Genomic DNA, 22,203 nt, shown 5'->3' on the forward strand with positions numbered 1-22,203 from the left:
TTCCTACAAACATGTTTTCCCAAATGAAATCAAGAAGAAGAACCTACAAACCCATTTTTATTATTATTCAGATACCATTTTGATGCGGACATTGTTGTATATATTGAACAAAATATATATTGAACGGGATGCAATTGACATCGTCAGCAGACCCTTTACAAAGTCATTTGTTTATTGTTATTTTTGTGGTATCATCTATAGAGAATAATTCGATTTAATAAGGAAAGTAATTTTAATTTTTATATAGAAAGTAGTACTTAATCAGGTTATCTAATTCTAAAGGTTATCTAAATATATTCCCATGCCACGTTGCCCTGGTCTCTCCCATTATAAATTCATTCCCTCCCCTCACCTTTCCACTCCATCGTTCTCCTCTTCTCTCTTTTCACCACAAGCTCCGACAATGAAGCTCCTTCCAATGGCGATTTTCTTGCTTTTTACTCTCTTCGTCGTCTCATCAGCCATGGACATGTCGATCATAGGCTACGACGCCACCCACATGACCACTACCGATGCATCCTCCTCGAGCTGGCGCACCGATGACGAAGTCAACGCTATGTACGAGTCCTGGCTCGTCAAGCATCGCAAATTTTACAATGCCCTTGGAGAGAAAGAGCAGAGGTTTCAGATCTTCAAAGACAACCTTAGGTACATAGAAGAGCACAACTCCGGCGATCATTCCTACAAGCTTGGACTCAACAAGTTCGCAGATCTGACCACGGAAGAGTTCCGTTTAGGCTACACCGGCGCTAAGACGATCGGTTCTCGGAGGAAGTCGAACAACGTGAAGAGTGATCGTTATGCTCCCCATTCCGGCGATGCCCTCCCTGATTTCGTTGACTGGAGGACCAAAGGTGCCGTCGCTGCCGTTAAAGATCAAGGAAGCTGCGGTGAGTTATTTTATAAAATTATTTTTGTGCTTTATTTTACTTTTTCCCTCCTTGTTAAGCATTTGCTTTATAATCAGTTAACGATGAGTAAATATAAATTTTTAGTTCATAAAAACAAAATACAAAGTGAAATTGGAACTAAATAGCATGATTTTGATTGGTCGCGTATCAAGAACTGGAAAAGTGGGTCCGTGATTATGATGGAAGATGTTTTGTCCTCTATAAGAATTTGCGAATGATAATTCAATATTTCAATATCTTTCTTTAATTTTTTTTAAATCTTCATCTAATTGATATGAAAAGTAAACTAAAAACTATCAAAACATGAATTCCTATTGCAAAGTTTAATTAATATGATGGATCCTTGTCTATTGAATTACAGGGAGTTGCTGGGCGTTCTCAACAATCGGATCAGTAGAAGGGATAAACCAGATCACAACTGGTGAACTGATCACATTATCAGAGCAAGAACTGGTGGATTGTGATACATCATACAACCAAGGATGCAATGGTGGTGATATGGATTATGCTTTCAAATTCATCATCAAGAACGGCGGAATAGACACTGACACAGACTATCCCTACACCGGCAAAGACGGAAGATGCGACAGTTCCCGGGTTCGTATCAAATCTCCTTGTTTTCAATATTTCAATCAGAATGAATTACTGATTATATATATTGTGTTTCTTGATGTGCAGAAAAATTCAAAGGTTGTTTCTATTGATAGTTTTGAAGATGTTCCTGTGAACGATGAGTCAGCATTGCTAAAGGCTGCTGCAAACCAGCCTATAACTGTTGCTATTGAAGCTAGTGGCAGGGATTTCCAGTTCTACACTTCGGTAATCCTTTTATTCTTTAATCATAATCTTTGAATTTAGTTAAACTAGTTTGCAAAACAATGTCCTAATCCTTGATCTTTATGAACAACGGATATAAAGCATAACATGAATATTCTAGCTAATGATTATATAATGCACACATTTGAATCTTTTAATTGTTAATCTTTTTGTGTCTCCATGGAATCTTCTTGGTCGAGGCCCAAGGGTTGTGGGGTGGGTGGGTGTAAATTAATCACATTATACTATTATATTTGAAGATTAGGCACCTCTTTTGTCTAGTAAATGTTTAGAAGTCGAAATGCTTTTTATTTTATATGTCGTTCTTTCTTTATTAAATATAAAATCTGACAAACTTGAATTTTGTCAGGGTGTCTTCACCGGTCAATGTGGGACCGAATTGGACCACGCTGTGGTTGTGGTGGGGTACGGGACGGAAGATGGAAAGGACTACTGGATAGTGAGAAACTCATGGGCTGCGGATTGGGGTGAAGAAGGTTACATAAGAATGGAAAGAAATATAAAAGAAAAAGTGGGTAAATGTGGAATAGCGATGGAAGCATCTTACCCGATTAAAAACGGTCAAAACCCACCTAACCCTGGTCCATCACCACCTTCACCGGTCAAACCTGAAATCGTATGCGATCAATACGCCACTTGTCCTCAAAGCACCACATGTTGCTGTGTCTATAACTACCATGGCGCGTGTTTTGCGTGGGGATGTTGCCCCTTGGAAGGTGCTTCTTGTTGTGATGATAATTACAGTTGCTGCCCTCATGATTACCCCGTTTGTAACTTGCGCCGTGGCACTTGCTCAAAGGTAAAATTACTGTTTTGTTGTTTCGTTTGATAGATGAGACTGTGTCTGGCTGATATGTGACAAGTTTTTGAATTTTGTGTTTTACAGAAGAAGAATAGCCCATTGGAAATCCAGGCGTTGAAGCGCATTCTTGCTACACCCACTAATGTGAAGAGGACCCATGCTTGAGGAAATGAGATGTTGACGTGATTTATGTTATTGAAGTTTTTATTTAACTTACTATTTGATTACCATCTGATTATAAATATATAATCAGATGTTCATTTGTAAATACTGCATTGATTCACGTACTGAATTTGACAAGAGACAAATTCATGTTTTTCCTTTTATATTGTTTTCCTGCTAATAAACCGTTCACAAACTTATACCAAATAGCAATGTGCTTTTATTACATGTTTTTTTCGAATGAAAATTGCAAAAATGGTCCTTTTTTTTCGTGTATTGGCCAAATTTAAAGTATATGTAAAGGATCCAAACCTGAAAATTTAAAACTCTCTGAGTCGACAATTTTTGCAATTTTGTCTCTTTCGAAATTTCTATATTGGTTTCATGTTGAATCAAACCTTCCACCATCACGCAAAGACGGAAGTCGTACTACTCTTATAGCAAAATTTACAAGTCTCTAAATATCCATTGACAAAGTATCAGAAATAATTCATTCTGAGGTATTTTCTAGATTTTGTAACCTGATCAAACTAGATTCACACACCTCTCTACCCATGTTCTATTGTTCTACCATGTCACGTTATCTTAAATCTCAGCATCAAACCCGTAGTTTGAGTAAAAGATTATAATTTTTTTTTGCCTCCTTGTGTGTTATTAGTCAAGGCATTTTCTGTTTTCGTTGGATTTTTGGCCTTGTTGTGTGTTATTGCAAAACTTAATGATTTTATGGATTTTTCGCTTCTACTCAATTGCTATTTTTTTGTTGCTTTATTCAACTGACAAACGATAAATCCAAAAACCAATAGAACCTAGAAGCCAAAAAAGTTGAAAAAAATGTATGACACCATTGCATTTCTTGAAAATCCGTTTTAGGCGGTTTATATGGTTTGGACATGAATTCGTTTTATACATTGATGTTTCATTTTAACTCAAAGTAGAAAGAACAATTTAGTATAAATTTTAAAGTAAGTAAAGTTTTCTACGTTGAGTAATAAAGTTTAATAAATTTGTTTTTATTTGACTTTTTTTCGTTTCACGAAATATGCGATAGATCTCTTATGCTCACGCACACTTATTCTTGATCTTGATCCAAACAACTTTATGTAAGGGTAAGTGATAAAAACAAAGTTGGATAAAAACTAGCTCATAAATAATTATGAAATGTAAAATATAATAAATAGATACGTAGAAAAATTCCAGCTGATCCTTCAATATTATTTTATTAACTTTGATTGGATTGGATTTATAAATGATTAATGTATATTATATGTAATTGTCCTAATCAAAGTCTTGAGGTATAGCGTGTTAGAAATTTAGTGGGTAATTTGTAAGTTGGCAAACATTGGGAGGAGAAACTAAAAATGTGGATTTAAGTTCTATTATTTTTTGTGTTATGTCTTCAAAAGGCTTTAGTGAAAACAAAAGATGAGTTAAGCCTATACACATTCATGCGTGGCCTATTTGTGGGCATTTCTTTTTGGTGTGTTCAGGTGGAGTTGGTTGGATCGATTTGGTTAACGTTATAAACAAGAGCAACAATAGGTCCATCTAGGGATCTATATAAATTAATCAATCAAATTGGAATCGAGTGATCAAATTACAAACCGATCAATTGGATTGGATATTCGTTACAATTAGATTGGATCGGATGTGAAATTCAAAAATCCAATTAGATTGGATCGATTATTGATTGTTCTGAAAATGCACTGGATAACCTAATCGATCCGACCCAATTGAATATGCAATTGTAGTCCAATAACTATTCAGTAGTATTATCCAAATCAAGTTATTATTATTAATTATTCAATAAGAAAATAAGTTGAAGACATGTAGTTAATGTTACTTTGTTACTATTATTTAATGTAACTGTGTATAGTTTTATTTTTAGTTATCGCAGCTATATTTTTTATTCGATAAAAGTATATTATAATTGGTTGGATAGTAGATAACAAGCATATTAACCAATTAAAAATATTCAATTGATAAAATCGATCCAATCGAACATCGAATTGGATTGGATCGGTTTGGTTTCTTATACTAAATTGGATTAAATTGGTTGATAAAATCCAACATCTAATGGATGATATCCATTGGATTAACCAGTTCTGTTGAAATATAATGGATTCGAAGGATGAACATCCCTAGATCCATCTTGAACCCAAAAGGTTACCAACCACCACTTTTCTTTTAAGTCGGATGACTTGAAATTTGAAATACAAGGTCTACTAATATATCATAAGATATTAGCATTGTTGTTTTGGCCTTTAGGTATTCTAAGAGGGATAGAATTAACCATTTTGGGAAAAAGGACCAAAATATCCTTTTGTCCAAAAATTACCAAAACCAAACCGAACAACCTTTAAACTTAATTCTTAGTTATATTAACTACATTGAAGTGCTTTAAGACATTTTTTTCATTCATTATATGATTCAACTCATTAATTAGCCATATCAAGTCTTCAAACTGACTATTTTAAACACAATTTAATTGATTCAAACTTTTAGATCAAATTCAAAATTTTACTACTTGAACTGGCATCAAAACCATTAATGGAACTTAATACAATCTAAGGAATCATAATCCAAAATGTGGTGATTCATCATTAAACTCTCTTTCAAAATCCGTTTTTGGAGCTAAATTATCAGTGATAAGTAGAATTTCAAATTTCTAGGACGAAAACGGAAAAACTCAATTTTGATTCAAGGCTTAGAATATTTTGATCAGTTACTAAAGAAACTAGAAATCTGATAAGTGGAAGTATTCAACATTTAATTTCTGAATTCTGATAACATAAACACATGGATGGTCGATTACCTGATTATTGATTAGCATGACTGCAGGAGGCCGGACGACTGGTAATCGATCGTAGTATGATCGATTGATTTTCCTTTTCGTATTCGATTAATGGAAGAGTCTCACTTCATTTGCTTAAATGATCGCTCATGTCTGACTTCGTGTGTGGACTACGAGTCTACGACTAATTGATTAAAGTGTGTAATGGTCTGGACTATCCTTTGCATTTGGGTCTGATTTCATAATATACTATAAAAATGGCCCTGTGTACATGTTCTTGTTGCCCCTGCTAATAACCATAACTAGACATGTGTATAATAGACGTTTTTATATTACTCTTTTGTCTATATAATCATACACTTCTTTTATTATATGTATACATTTTTTCTATAAAAAATTGTTTGTATTAAAATACGTTGTATAATATTCTTTTATCTATAGAATCATGCATTTTTTTTCCGTGTATAAGACTAGTGGGTGTGGACAACTAGTCAATATGGTGTTATAACACCAAATGGAGAAATTGACAACTAGTTATAACACTTTATGTCATCATTTCTTTTTTCTTTTCTTTTTTCGATTTGATTTTTAACTTCTAAGCAAAATTAATTAGAACATGTTTTTTTTAAATAAAACCTATTTTTAAATTAAACACAACATTTAAAAAACATTACAAAAAAGATAACATTTAAAAAAAATTACATTTTGCCCATAATTTATTCATTTTCATTTCCATCGTACATAAAATCAGTCAAATCTTCTCGAAGTTGCCTGTGTTTTCATGTGTCTTGAATAGTTACGTATTATGATATATGCATACATAATATCTTGTAGAACGTCTAACTGATATGCTTGTGCCACATGTTCAACTATGTGTAATTTCGACTTTAGAACTCCAAACGCACGATCCACATCTTTATGTGCTTCTTATTGTTTTCTCTTGAAAAAATTGTCTCTTGGTGTTACTGTGTGTCCAAACGCCTTTATGAATGTGTAATATGCTGGATATATTATGTCTGTAAGTTAATACCAAAACTTATATATTCATTTCCATTTACTATCAAAGGAGCATACAGTGCTTTTCCTGACAAAATACCATCAAATATTGGTGGCTGATCAAGAAGGTTCACGTCGTTGTTCAAACCCGCAACCCCGAAAAAAGCATGTCAGATCTATAAATTCTTGGATGCAACAACCTCTAGTACTATCAAAGGCGTTCTATGATGACCACTTGCGTACTGCCCTTTCCACCCCATATGACAATTTCTCCAGTTCCAGTGTGTACAATCAATGTTCCAACCATACCCGAAAAACCATGTCTTTATTCATATGTCGCATATAGTTGTTCTATATCATTTAACGAAGGTTTGCACAAATAAACATCGCCGAATATTTTTCGACAACACATCTCGCCAATCTATACAAACTTTTTCTTACAGTTCTCTCAGACATTCTCATATAATTGTCAATCGAATCAGGCAACTCCCCATTGCTATAAGCTTAATTGTGGCAATATATTTCTACAACAATGTGAATCCTCACTTACTTCTAGCATCATATCTCATTTGGAAAAATTCATACATAAACGTATATTTAATATGTAATAGCTATATTTAAAAGAAACAATGTATTTAAATTAGGTAAAAACTATATTTTAAAGAAACAAGGTCTGCTTTCCAATGCTTTGGTTATCAAAAAAAAACATTTTTCTGCAAACGAAACATTCTTTTGAAATTGCATGTCTGGTAGACACAATTATCTATAAAATAATCGTGAACTAGACGTCTATGTCCTTCTTCACGATCTCTTTTTAACACCGCACGCCCGGTTAATAAAAGAGTTGTATTTTGTTGTAGTAGCACGTTCGTGCAATACTCATACATCATAGATACAAACATATCATAGAACATATTTTTTTTGGAATTTATTGAAAACATATGAAATAGAGAGAAAAATGGTGATTAAATTTATATGAAATAGAGAGAAAAGTGGTGATTTTATAGGTAAATATTTTTTTTAAAATTTGTTCCGTCTTTCAACGGTAAATTGAGAAAATTTAAAAAAATAAATACGCATTATCTTTCATCACACTGCTGACGGGGGACCACATAACAGGAAGGAGGGACGGTGTTCCCCCCTATGGTAACGGCATGGAGTCAATGCCACGTATGCAATAACGAATGGCCACTACCCCGTACCGACTAGTCTAAATGATAACTTTTATATACATTTTGGGGAGATGCTATTCAAATGTGACCTTGGTTTAGTTGTTAAGGCGCGTTCCATGGTCGGTTTGGTTCACGAGTTTGAATCCGCTATCCTTTAGTTGTTAAGGCGCGTTCCATGGTTGGTCTGGTTCACGAGTTTGAATCTGCTATCCTTTATTTGGTGTTCTTTAAAAAATGAATGCCAACATGGCAAGTCTCCTCAGCATGCCACATCAGCCATTTGATCCCAATTAATCCAAGTGTACATGCCAAGTCAGTGGAAAACGCCATGCTAGTCAAGTCAATAATAACCGGCACCTAGGCACTGACCTGATGGTCATCTTTTAAAAAATAAAATTTTAAACGTTTTTTTAAAAATAATGATAAATCAGTAAAAAAACATTTAAGATAAATTAAATGAACTTATAAAAACTTCGGTAGTATTATCCCTTTTTATTTAATATGGAAAGTAGTACTTGATCAGGTTATCTAAATGGATTCCCGTGAGACATTGCCCTCGTCTCTCCAATTAACTCTATAAATTCATTTCCTTCCTCGCCTTTCCACTCCATCATTCTCCTTCTCTCTTTGCAAGCTCCAACAATGAAGCTCATCCCAATGGCGATTTTCTTGCTTTTTGCTCTCTTCGTCGTCTCATCAGCCATGGACATGTCGATCATAGGCTACGACGCAACCCACATGACCACCTCCGATGCATCCTCCTCGAGCTGGCGCACCGATGATGACGTCAACGCTATGTACGAGTCTTGGCTCGTCAAACATCGTAAATTCTACAACGCCCTCGGAGAGAAGGAGCAGAGGTTTCAGATCTTCAAAGACAACCTCAGGTACATAGAACAGCACAACTCCGGCGATCATTCCTACAAGCTTGGACTCAACAAGTTCGCAGATCTGACCAAGGAAGAGTTCCGTTTAGGTTACACCGGCGCTAAGACGGTTGGTTCTAAGCGGAAGTCGAACAACGTTAAGAGTGATCGTTATGCTCCCCGTTCCGGCGATGCCCTGCCTGATTTCGTTGACTGGAGGACGAAAGGTGCCGTCGCTGCTGTCAAAGATCAAGGAAGCTGCGGTGAGTTATTTTATAAAATTACTTTTGTGCTTGATTTTGCTTTTCCCCTCCTTTTTAGCATTTGTTTTATTACGTGCCCACTAAGTCTTGAAAAGACTAAAACTAGGGCACGAACGTGAACGATTTGGAATAATCATTAGTAAATATATATTTAGTTCATTAGAAGTTAAAACGAAATACAAAGTGAAATTGGTACTAAATACTGAGTGTTGTCGCAAAAGGATATTTCAGTATGATTTTGATTGGTCAACGAATCTAAGAACCGGAAAAGTGGGACCGTGATTTCGATCGAAGATGTTTTGTCTTCTATAAGAATTTGGGAATGATAATTCCATGTCCTTCTTTAATTTCTTTTAAAATTCTTCATCTAATTGATAAGAAAAGTAAACTGAAAACTATAAAACATGTATTGCAAAGTTATGGATCGTTGTCTGTTGAATTAAAGGGAGTTGCTGGGCATTTTCAACAATCGGATCAGTAGAAGGGATAAACCAGATCACGACTGGTAAATTGATCACACTTTCAGAACAAGAACTGGTGGATTGTGATACATCATATAACGAAGGATGCAATGGTGGTGATATGGATTATGCTTTCAAATTCATCATCAAAAATGGCGGAATAGACACTGACACAGACTATCCCTACACCGGCAAAGATGGAAGATGCGACAGTTCCAGGGTTCGTATCTCATATCTCCTTGTTTTCAATACTTCAATACTTGAATCATAATAAATTAGTGAATTTTTATATTGTGTTTCTTGTTGTGCAGAAAAATTCAAAGGTTGTTTCTATTGATAGTTATGAAGATGTTCCTATGAACGATGAGTCAGCATTGCTGAAGGCTGCTGCAAACCAGCCTGTAACTGTTGCTATTGAAGCTGGTGGTAGGGATTTCCAGTTCTACACTTCGGTAATCCCTTTATTCTTTATTCTTTAATTTTAATTAAACAAGTTTGCAAAATAAATAATCTCCTAATCCTTGAATTTTATGAACAATGGATCATAACATGAAAATTCTAGTCAATGATTATAGAACATACACGAATGTGTGTCTCCATGGAATCTTGTTAGTGGAGGCCCAAGGGTTGTGGGGTGGGTGGGTGGAAATTAATATCATATTAAATTATTATATTTAAAGATTAGGTACTCCTTTTGTCTTGTTAATGCTTAGAACTTTTTTTTTTTTTTTTTTTTTTTTTTTTTTAAAGTTGTTCATTCTCGTATTAAATATTAAACCTGACGAACTTAAATTTTGTCAGGGTATCTTTACCGGTCAATGTGGTACCGAATTGGACCACGGTGTGGTTGTGGTGGGGTACGGGACGGAAGATGGAAAGGACTACTGGATAGTGAGAAACTCATGGGCTGCGGATTGGGGTGAAGAAGGTTACATAAGAATGGAAAGAAATATAAAAGAAAAAGTGGGTAAATGTGGAATAGCGATGGAAGCATCTTACCCGATTAAAAACGGTCAAAACCCACCTAACCCTGGTCCATCACCACCTTCACCCGTCAAACCTGAAATCGTATGCGATCAATACGCCACTTGTCCTCAAAGCACCACTTGTTGCTGTGTCTATAACTACCATGGTGCGTGTTTTGCCTGGGGATGTTGCCCCTTGGATGGTGCTTCTTGTTGTGACGATAATTACAGTTGCTGCCCTCATGATTATCCTGTTTGCAACTTGCGCCGTGGCACTTGCTCAAAGGTAAAATTACTGTTTTGTTGTTTCGTCTGATAGATGAGACTGTGTCTAGCTGATACGTGACAAGTGTTTGAATTTTGTGTATTACAGAAGAAGAATAGCCCATTGGAAATCCAGGCGTTGAAGCGTATTCTTGCTACACCCACTAATTTGAAGAGGAGCAATGCTTGAGGAAATGACGTGATTTGTGTTATTGAAGTTTTTATTTAAATCTAAACTATTTGATTATCATCTGATTATATATAATATATAATCCGATGCTCATTTGTAAATACTGCATTGATTCCTCCTGTACTGAATTTGATCAAGAGACAAGTTCCTGCTTTTCCTTTTTATATTGCTTTCCTCTTACTAAACGTTTCATAAGTTACGCAAAATACCAATGTGCATATACATGGTTTCTTATAGAGAAAATTGCAAAAATAGTCCTTGTGGTTGTCCTTTTTTCCCCCTTCTTCGCACTCGCCCAAATCTCAAGTAAAAGTAGCTGAAAAGGATGAACCTGAATTTTTGTAAGCAAACAGTAAATCTAGGGGTCAGTTTTGCAATTTTGTATCTTTCTATATTGCTTTCATCTTGTGATAAATCATCCACCATCACGCAACGACAGATGTCACCTTTGATAATGTACTACTCTTATAGCTGAATGTACAAGTCTCTAATATCCACTTACAAAGTCTCGGAAATAATTCACTGTGACTGTGAGGTATGGGTTCCATGATCTATCTACTATTTCTTCTGGTTGTGGTTTTCCATATCTTGTAAGTTGTAACTTGATCAAACTAGATTCGCACCTCTCTACCCATCACCAGCCTATCTTATAAGTTCTAGCATGTTCACGTTATCTTAAATCCCACCATCAAAGTCGCATGCAGTTTGACTAAAAAATTATAAAACTTATTGTCTCGTTGTGTGTTGTTATCAAGGCATTTTTTTTCAGTTTTCATTGGACTACAATTAGTTGGGCTGTTCAATCGATATAAAGTTTAGAAAACTTTTTGTTATTACACAACATGTATTTTCTTAATGATTTTATGGATTTTGCAATTGCTATATATGGAACATTGTTGCAATTTTGTCTCTTTCTATATCTATATTTTTATATTGCTTTCAAGTTGATAAACCTTCCACCATCACGCAACGACGGAAGTCACCTTTGATAATGTACTACTGTTATTGCTAAATTTACAAGTCTCTAATTTCCATTCACAAAAGTCTCAGAAATAATTTGCTGTGAGGTATGGGTTTCCATGATAAAATTTCGTCTATTTGTTTGTTTTCCATGTTCTGTAATCTGATCAAACTAGATTCACATATCTCCACCCATGTTCTACCATGTTCACGTCATCTTAAATCTCACCATCAAACTCGCATTTTGACTAAAAAACTAAATTATTTTGTTTGGCTCGTTGTGTGTTATTGATAAATAGGATGGTGTTTAAAAAAATACTCTTTCATTATATATTTTCTTAATGATTTTAGGGGATTTTTTGTTTCTAACAGGTCAATGTACTCGATTGCTATTTATTTTTGTTGCTTTATCAACAGACAAACAATAAATCCAAAAACCAATAAGTTGAACCTACAAGCCAAAGAAGTCAAAAAGAATATGTATCGCACCATTGCTTTTCTTGTTAATCCACTTTAAGCGCTTTATTTTTTCACTGATAGACTAAATTAAATAGTAAATTATATGAATGGTCCTTGTGGTTGACACAGTTGACCAACTCTGATCCTTATGATAAATTTTATGCATAGATGGTCCCTATTTGTCATTCCTTCCATAAGGACCATTTATATAAGTTGCTTTAGTCATAGAGATTATTTATGTAACTTTATCTATTATTTAATTTATTTATATTTTTATGATTTAATTTTTTTTCACTTTCGAATATATTTTTAATGTTATATATATATATATATATATATATATATATATATATATATATATATATATATATATATATATATATATATATATATATATATATATATATATATATATATATTTTGATATTTTGTTCATATGATTTTTTCTAATTTTTTTGATGTTTTGTTTGATTACATTTATTAATATTTCTTTTGACTTATTGTTTGAATAATTTCTTCTAATTTTTTTTTTTATTTTTTTTCAAATATATTATTCAATGTTTTTATTAAAAAAAATTGGTTTATATTTGTTAAAGATTTCATGGTTACTATAATTATAATTCGTAACTTAATTAATTTAGAATCATATTTCCTTCTTTTTGTTATTTTAATATAGATAATGTTATATAATGATTATTTTTTAATTCAAATATATAACTATATAGCACATATAAGGTTGTATAATTATTATTTTTGTAAGCTTTTTATAAATATTTAAAAGAAAATATAAAAAACTTTGTTAAATGTGAATAAATTAATATAAATAGGCTAATCGAAACATACAGGCTAATCAGAATCAAAAACCGATGTCAAGTTAAACATAGGCTAATCGAAATTTGTATAAATTCAAAACAAAGAAATGTCTAAAAGATTTAAATAACTCAAAGATACTAAAGTTAAGTCTAATGTGAAACGATATGATTGCTCTCGTCAAGATTACAAGACAGTCTTAGGTTAACCTATCTATACCTAATGTTAGGGTCAATATCCTCAATCCTATATATATATATATATATATATATATATATATATATATATATATATATATATATATATATATACTATCTTATAAAAGAAATCTCACTATTTCTAAAAATAGATTGAATATAATAATATTATTTTTTTAAGACGTTCAAATCATTAAGCTAATAGTACAAGTAGTCATCAATAAAATAATATTAAATTTTAACCTGTGTTTTGAATCCTTATATTCCTCAACAAATTCTATCTCCTTCCCTGAATTTCGGATAATTCAAAATTTGAAACCATCAGAAAATACATGTTGATTCAAATATCCCTCCTGCAGATGGTTATTTCTTAACAAATTTTTATTGTAATCCTTACTTGTAATTGATTTCATCATTTTTAACTTTTTGTATTTTTATCTTATAAATATATTGGGTGAAGGCTTTATTATATCAGGTTTGTTCCTAAAAAGGTTTTTACTATGTTTCATTAATGCGTTGGCTTTGCAGGTTCAAAGAACTCAACCAAAAGGGCCAGTTAAAGCTTTGTATTATCATTAGTTTGTATATTTTGACATCTTACTTTTGCAATAAAGAACGGGTAAACACAAGATTTGATATGGTTAATGTAGTTTGTATATTTTTCATCTTGTTTAGTCTAAAAATGAAACCTTTTTCATCATTGGTCCTTATAATATCAAGTTTCATCACATGGACTTCTTGATTACGGTGATTATTGTCCTTATTATAAGGTTCTATATAGATTTTGTTCAATATTTTAAAGTTTCGAGAACCTAAATCAATATGAATACTTGAATTATATACCATCGTTGAAAATGTTTTAATTTGTGACCAAACTTGGTTAAAATTCACAATGAACAAGTTGACACCTAAGTATTTTGGCCTTCTCAAAGGCCTATTTATCGACTTTTGAATCACAACACCTGATATTCTAAAGGTTTATTTTTATAAACTATTATTTATATATTTTAGCATTTTACTTAGTAGGACATTAAATTAATAAAGGAATTAAAAAAAACGAAAAAAAAAAAAAGACGATGAACAATACAAGTGGTTTGGGTATGTATAAATGGAAGTAATAACCATTTAGGGGGTGTTTGACAATAAAGCTTATTGCTTATTAGTTTGTTAGCTTATAAGTTAATAAGTGAATGTAGAGTAACTTATGAAAAAATGACGTATTAGATGTTCCCTACCGGAATAACAAACAATTTTTTAACTTATAGTGATGTGGAACCTAATAAGTTGTTTTAAAAATGCTTAGCCAAACACCCCCTTAATATGGTATGGTAATGCTCTTGAAAAATAGATGTCATTTAATATTCATTTCTCGAAGTGAACGCAAAATGGTTTTAACTCTAAAGATATCAAATTATTCGCCACCTGCTGCTTTGCACGGGTAGACAGCTAGTATATATATATATATATATATATATATATATATATATATATATATATATATATATATATATATATATATATATATATATATATATATATATATTGATGTTTCATTTTAACTCAAAGCACGATTTAATAAAGTAAGGCTTTCTAAGTTCAACCATAAAGTTTTATAAATTTGTCCTTATTTGACTTTTTTCCATTTATGGAAATATGCTATAGATCAGTTATGTCGTTATACACTTTTTATAAATAAACAACCAATTCTACAGAGAGATGCATAGAAAAATTATATTAGAACTTCTATATGCAAAGAAAAGGGATGAAGATGAATCATACCGACGTACATATGAAGTTCATTGTCAATTCTTGTGCCCGTATTGTTCAATGTAATATCACAACTTATTATCTTATTTTGTGCTCCAACCTCCGAGTGCCTTTTCATTCCAAATTTGTCATTACATATTGCCCTCACCATTTTCAAATATATCTATAATTATCGCCCTTTTGATAGCTTCTTAATGGTTTAATATAAAACAACATCTTTGATAACTTCATAATGGTTTCATATAAAAAAACCTCTTTGATAGCTTCTTAATGGTTTAATATAAAAGAACCTCTTTGATAGCCTCTTAATGGTTTAATATAAAACAACATCCGAATGGTTTAACCATTAAGAGCGTTAGATTCATCGAATTTGAATCTTTCATCCGGTTAGAGGCATAACCTTTCAACTAAACAATAAGTCTAGACCATTCTTTTGTGAGAGTATATCATTGTGACCGCCACTTGATTTTTTCCCAATCTTAGTTAGTCTCTCAATCGCAACGTCCGTTCTTCCACGTTGCCGCTGGCAAACAAAAGTAACATATTTCTATCTTGAACCCAAAAGGTCACCGACTGCCCCTTGCTTCTTCCCCATCGTTGTCCTTGTCGACTTAATTGTTGCCACCTTCTTCCTCCCCCACCATTATTGTCAAATAAGTGCATATTTTTTTTGTTAATCATTTCATTTTTCTTTGTTTTCTCATGAAATGTAGCTCTACATTCCGATTTCTTGGTTTATGGCAAATGGAATGTTGCTCTTTTATGGCAATCAATATTAACACGAATGGTGTTTATTTTAATTCATTGAGATTCGTAAGACGATTAAGAAACACGAATCACTAGAGAAGACAATCAAAGAGCATTGTCCATATGAACTTTCTCATTTTTTGTTAGATGAATTTATATCATGATTCTAAGAGAAAAAATGGATTTTGAAGATTGATAGTATGTTTTGAATTTTGGATTTTGAAGATCGGTAACATGCTTTTGATTTTGAAGGTCGATGATATGTTTTGAGGGATTGATATGGCTCATCATCATTTAGCTATTGCATTTCTTTTTTTTTATTGTTGGGCATATGTATAGAACTAATTTTGGGATTGGGCACAATATGAAAGATCTTTTAGATGCATATATCCCTCCGGGAGGGCGTTTGGGATGTGGGCATAAGGGCCTTTATGACACAATTAATAATTTGCTTCATTTTCAATTAAGCCTTGCTATAACTTCTTTAGTGGTTATTACTTCTTTGATAGCTTAACACATGTACTCCTTACATGTTTATGCATTTATAACACAAAGTTTACTACTCAAGGTACATTATATACTCAACACCAATACATTGCAGGATTCATCATGACAGGAGCTTTTGCTCATGGAGCTATATTTTTTATTAGGGATTACAATCCATAACAGAATGAAGAATAATATATTTTTTATGTTATTTGAACTTGGTATTATTAGAAGGTTATAATGTGAGAGTATATCATTGTGACCGCCACTTGATTTTAATCCCAATCTTAGTCAGTCTCCCAATCGCAACGTTCGTTCTTCCTCGTTGCCGCAGGCAAACAAGAGTAACATATTTCTATCTTGAACCTAAAAGTTCACCGACTGCCCCTTGCTTCTTCCCCATCATCGTCCTTGTCGACTTAATTGTTGCCACCTTCTTCCTTCCCCACCATTATTGTCAAATAAGTGCATATTTTTTTTTGTTAATCATTTCATTTTTCTTTGTTTTCTCATGAAATGTAGCTCTACATTCTGATTTCTTGGTTTATGGCAAATGGAATGTTGCTCTTTTATGACAATCAATATTAACACGAATGACGTTTATTTTAATTCATTGAGATTCGTAAGACGATTAAGAAACACGAATCACTAGAGAAGACAATCAAAGAGCATTGTCCATATGAGCTTTCTCATTTTTTGTTAAGATGAATTTATATCATGATTCTAAAATAAAAAATGGATTTTGAAGATTGATAGTATGTTTTGAATTTTGGATTTTGAAGATTGGTAACATGCTTTTGATTTTGAAGGTCGATGATATGTTTTGAGGGACTGATATGACTCATCATCATTTAGCTATTGCATTTCTTTTTTTTTTTTTTTATTGTTGGGCATATGTATAAAACTAATTTTGGGTGTATAGAACTAATTTTGAGGGACTGATTGGGCACAATATGAAAGATCTTTTAGATGCACATATCCCTCCGGGAGGGCGATTGGGACGTGGGCATAAGGGCCTTTATGACACAATTAATAATTTGCTTCATTTTCAATTAAGCCTTGCTATAACTTCTCTAGTGGTTATTACTTCTTTGGTAGCTTAACACATGTACTCTTTACATGTTTATGCATTTATAACACAAAGTTTACTACTCAAGGTGCATTATATAGTCAACACCAATACATTGTTGGATTCATCATGACAGGAGCTTTTGCTCATGGAACTTTAGGGATTACAATCCGGAACATAATGAAGTATAATATTTTTTTTTATGTTATTTGAACTTGTTATTATTAGAAGGTTATAATGATATTTTTATCCAATTATTTAGCAACCTTACCAAACAACACTAAATCTTTCAGGAAGCATTATTGAGATGAGTCACCTTTCCCTGCACTCTATTAATGCAAGAAATAAGAGATTGTACTCTACAAAAATATGAAGCGTGACAAATAAAGACGCGATACTTTCTTTTTGACAAAACTGTCAAATTGGTCCTTGTGGTTTGCAAAAAACTTTGGATGGGGTCCAAAAAGTTTTAAGCTTGCATGGAAGGTCCAAAATCAAGAATTTTCTTTGGTTTTGGTCATTGAAATTTTGAAATGACAATTTTGCCCTTATTATTTATTTTTCACATTTTCTTTATTTGTTTTAATTGTTTTGTAATTAAAAAAAGAAAAGAAAAATCGGAGGACGACCCCACCCTCTCACACTCTCTCTCTCACTCACTTACTCACTCACTCACACACACACACACACACACTCTCTCTCTCTCTCTTGGAAGCCTTTCTCACAGATCTCTGAGTCCATGTTCTTTAAAACCATATCAACCATGATATAAACTCTAACTTAGTGTATATAAACACGAATCACGATTGGTGTCTCCAGTCTCCTTCTCAACCTTCTCTATTCAGATTCACCATGAATTGTCGCAATGAACCTAAATAATGTTCCAAGGCTTTCACCAGAAGATATCGCCAGAATGATGGGTCGGACAACTGTGAAATATGATTTTGTAGATAGAGAATGGATCGGAAAACCCGATATAATGATAGAACATTATACAGAAGGCGAATGGAGATCGTTAAGGAATCAAACTCCCATAGGGTCCGATCAAAACCATCCTCCCTACCCCTTCTAGTTAAACCCCTTTTCGACTAATGCATTCCTCTTCTCTATTCATTTTTTGTATCTAATATCTTTTCATCTCGATTCAATTATTTGACGGGTCTGTGGATTTGTATCTTTGTTACAGGTTTTCTGGTCTAGAAATGGTGAAGAAGACTAGGTGGGGAAGAAGATGGAATAGGGCCATTTGAAGACCAGATTGAGTTCAATTCATGTAGGTAGAACACATTTAAAAACCGATGGTGGCGATCTCCGAACAAATCTTACATTGCAGAAAGAAAAATAGGCATTGTTATTATCTTCTTTCTCATCTGTAAAGATCGTTCTTGTTGCATCTTTTTATACCATTAAACCATTCATGGAAATGGTTTAGATTTAAAGTTGAAAGAATGGGGAATTGAATGATATAAGAAGAAAATAATGTGAAAGATTACTCAGTAAAGCTGCAACCCATGAACATAAAGTATGGTGGATGCCCACCAAGTGTTTGATCTTTTGTCTGAATGATCTTTCCCTACTGTAACTTCTAGTTCTTGGTTATGTTCATTGATTTTTAGTAATTTTGCTTCACAAATTTATGTTTAAGCCACAATTGGGTATTTAAATTTCTTGAAGCACTTGTTAAAGTACCTAAATCAAAAACGGGTGGTGGTGCCGTGAGAATGGCTTAAGAGAGAGAGAGAGAGAGAGGTCATCCTCCGAATTTTCTTTTCTTTTGCTTTTTTTTTTTAATTACAAAACAATGAACACAAATAAAGAAAATGTGAAAAATAAATAATAAGGGTAAAATGGATATTTTAAAATTTCAAGGATCAAAACCAAAGAAAATTCTTGATTTTGAACCTTCCATACAAGTTGAAAACTTTTTGGATCCCAACCAAAGTTTTGTGCAAACCACAAGGACCAATTTGGCAGTTTTATCCTTTCGTCCTTTCTTGTTCTACGGGGACTTTACTACACAACTGCACACTAAAAAGTATGCTGTTCACCGCACCACCGGACATATCATCTCACCGCTGTGTGGATGACTTGTTCTCAGACAGGACTGATTTACTTAAGAAAATGAATCTCTAATTATTTAACTATTTTTGGGTAAATATTTTTCAATCCATTATAAATTGGTAAATAATTTTTCTTTGTCTTGGTAACAAACTCTTGATTAGACGAGATACTTTTACGAGTAGTACCATAACTGGCGGTGCTATTTGCCCCTTTTGAACAAACTCAACAAAGGTCCGACCCTCTTATCAGTTACGGTTATCCCTCCCCTCGCCTATTTCCACTCCATCGTTCTCCTCCCTCTCTTTCCAATTTTCAATACAAGAAGCTCCAACAATGAAGCTCCTGTCAATGCCCATTTTCTTGATTTTTGCTCTTTTTTTAGTCTCGTCTGCCATGGACATGTCGATCATAGGCTACGACATCACCCAAACAACCACCGCCGATACCTCCTCGTCGAACTGGCTCACCGACGAAGAAGTCAACGCTATGTACGAGTCCTGGATCGTCAAACATGGTAAATTTTACAACGCCCTGGGAGAGAAGGATAAGAGATTTCAGATCTTCAAAGACAACCTCAAGTACATAGAAGAGCACAACTCCGGTGATCATTCTTACAAGCTTGGACTCAACATGTTCTCAGATCTGAGCATTGAAGAGTACCGGTTAGGTTACACCGGCGCCATTCCTAAGCGGAAGTCGAACAAGCTGAAGAGTGATCGTTACTCTCCTCTTTCCGGCGATGGCGATGTCCTGCCTGATTTCGTTGACTGGAGGTGCAAAGGCGCCGTCGCTGCCGTCAAAACACAAGGAAAATGTGGTGCGTTATTTTATAAAATTAATCGATACCTGATAAGAAAAGTAAACTAAAAATCGTAAGAACATGATGGAAGATTTTTAGGCGAACATTTGGGGAAAAGTTAGATTAATATGGTGGATTTGGATTCATGTTTGTTGAATGAAAGGGGCTTCGTGGGCATTCTCAGCAATCGGAGCAGTGGAAGGGATAAACCAGATCGTGACAGGTGAACTGATCACACTATCAGAACAACAACTCATTGATTGTGATACATCTAACTATGGATGCGATGGTGGTTTTATAACCGATGCCTTTGACTTCATCATTAAGAATGGCGGAATACACAGTGACAAAGACTATCCCTACACTGCCAAAGATGGAAAATGCGACACTTCCAAGGTCCCTATCATATTAATTTCCTTCTACTTATATATCTTCTCCATATGTATATGCTTCAAGTTCTTGAGTCTTGACTATTATATTCTGTTTCCAATTTGTTCAGAAAAACACAACACTTGTTTCCATTGATGATTATGAATATCTTCTGGAGGAAAGCGAGTTAGCATTACAGAAGGCTGTTGCAAAGCAGCCTATATCTACTGGTATTGATATCAGTAGCAGGGATTTCATGTTATACAGTTCAGTAAGTAATCCCTCTTTGAATTTCGTGAAAAAAAGATGTGATCGGTAATCTGTTGTTTTCATTTTGTCAAATTTGTCAGGGTATCTTTAGTGGTGTATGTGGAGAGTTAGTAAACCATGGTGTAGTTGTAGTTGGATATGGAACTGAAAATGGGAAGGACTACTGGATTGTGAGAAGCTCATGGGGTGCAGAATGGGGTGAAGAAGGTTACGTAAGACTGGAACGCAATATAAAACGGGAAACTGGTAAATGTGGAATAACAATTTTGGCATCTTACCCTATCAAAACGAGTAATTAATAACTCCATAGGTAAAAATTATTCTTTCATTTGTTGCATATGTGTTGTCCTAGATGAGGCTCCACCATATACATCAAGTTTATAATCATTTAAAATAACATATTTTTTCGTTTTGTGTAACAGGGAAAGAACACGGCCGTTGATCTGATTTGTGTTATTGAAGCTTAACTGGAAACTAATTCATCACCATCTGATTATATCGATTGCATGTGACTGTAACCTTTAATCATCTAATACTCTTGTAGCTAAAGGTTATTTGATAGTTGCCAATTAAGTAAGATCTAATCAAGTCTGTCAGTGTCAGTGTCAGTGTCAGTCTCAACTTCTTACCAGACTTATCAAAAGACATAGTGAATCAAACCTATAATTGTGGTATCGTACGGTCTAACCGAGTAAGACACCCAATAAAAGGCATATTAAACCATCCCTAATAAGAGGCACTTTGGTGTAAGATGTAGACTTCTTGTATAAAAGTGTAAAACGAAGAATATATCTTAGCATCATAGCTTTAAATATGCTAAATGGAAGACTTTGATACGACTATACAGTTTTGATAGTCATAAAAAGTTATGAATTGTATCATCACAAGTTAAACATACCAAAATTGATAATTGTCCAAGAGATCGACTATAAAGTTTCAATATTTTATGAGAAATCTTCGATAAAATCCCAATATTTTGTGTTAGTTTACGGTTTAATTCAAACTTTTTAGTTTTTAAACAGAAAAGTCTTGATTATTTAATTTTATACGATAATTTTTTATTTTCTGTTGAGAAAAAAATAAAAATTGATTGATTAATTTGGGTAAAATATAAAATAATCGGATTTTTCTCTAAAAATAAAATTTGAATTAAACCATAAATTGATCGGCAACCCATAATTTATTCTTTTGATGGATCATTTTGGAAACACTTTCCCGTTACCATGTGGCCCAAAAAATGTACTTGTCAAGCCAAAATTCACTTTTAGAAAATTTGCAATATAATTTCTCTATATAGAAATTCCAATATTCCCTAAAATAGATAGTGGTCACAAAATTTTTTTAATCGTTTTTTTTATAACAAAAACTTGCAAAACTAGCAATAACATATGATACTGATTGGCGATTACGATATAGCTTTTTGAAAGTGTGGCTTTTTAAACCAAAAATAATTTAGATTGCTAAGATCTATATTTGAAGTCAATCAAAACAGTAACAATGTTTTAAGTGTGTCAGAATTTAAACCC

The 22,203-nt window shown here is 33.4% G+C and overlaps 3 protein-coding genes across 3 annotated transcripts; all 3 read left to right on the top strand.

Moving 5' to 3' along the window:
* Nucleotides 1–346: 346 nt before the first annotated feature.
* On the top strand, nt 347–2,876 carry LOC145025800 (cysteine proteinase mucunain-like). Its single transcript, XM_078976802.1, has 5 exons — nt 347–890; nt 1,273–1,508; nt 1,590–1,730; nt 2,098–2,547; nt 2,635–2,876. The coding sequence occupies exons 1-5, from the start codon at nt 404–406 to the stop codon at nt 2,713–2,715; spliced, it is 1,395 nt and encodes a 464-aa protein (XP_078832928.1). The 5' UTR covers nt 347–403; the 3' UTR covers nt 2,716–2,876.
* A 5,324-nt stretch (nt 2,877–8,200) lies between these two features.
* Nucleotides 8,201–10,847, top strand: LOC145025816 (low-temperature-induced cysteine proteinase-like). Its single transcript, XM_078976803.1, has 5 exons — nt 8,201–8,803; nt 9,249–9,484; nt 9,576–9,716; nt 10,066–10,515; nt 10,603–10,847. Exons 1-5 carry the CDS (start codon nt 8,317–8,319, stop codon nt 10,681–10,683), a joined length of 1,395 nt encoding a protein of 464 aa, XP_078832929.1. The 5' UTR covers nt 8,201–8,316; the 3' UTR covers nt 10,684–10,847.
* Nucleotides 10,848–19,387: 8,540 nt separating this feature from the next.
* On the top strand, nt 19,388–21,343 carry LOC145025832 (putative cysteine protease RD21B). Its single transcript, XM_078976804.1, has 5 exons — nt 19,388–20,056; nt 20,202–20,434; nt 20,538–20,678; nt 20,758–20,987; nt 21,100–21,343. Exons 1-4 carry the CDS (start codon nt 19,573–19,575, stop codon nt 20,974–20,976), a joined length of 1,077 nt encoding a protein of 358 aa, XP_078832930.1. The 5' UTR covers nt 19,388–19,572; the 3' UTR covers nt 20,977–20,987; nt 21,100–21,343.
* Nucleotides 21,344–22,203: the final 860 nt, after the last annotated feature.

Source organism: Lactuca saligna, chromosome 1, assembly GCF_052625555.1.
Source record: "Lactuca saligna cultivar CGN05327 chromosome 1, ASM5262555v1, whole genome shotgun sequence".
Taxonomy (NCBI): domain Eukaryota; kingdom Viridiplantae; phylum Streptophyta; class Magnoliopsida; order Asterales; family Asteraceae; genus Lactuca; species Lactuca saligna.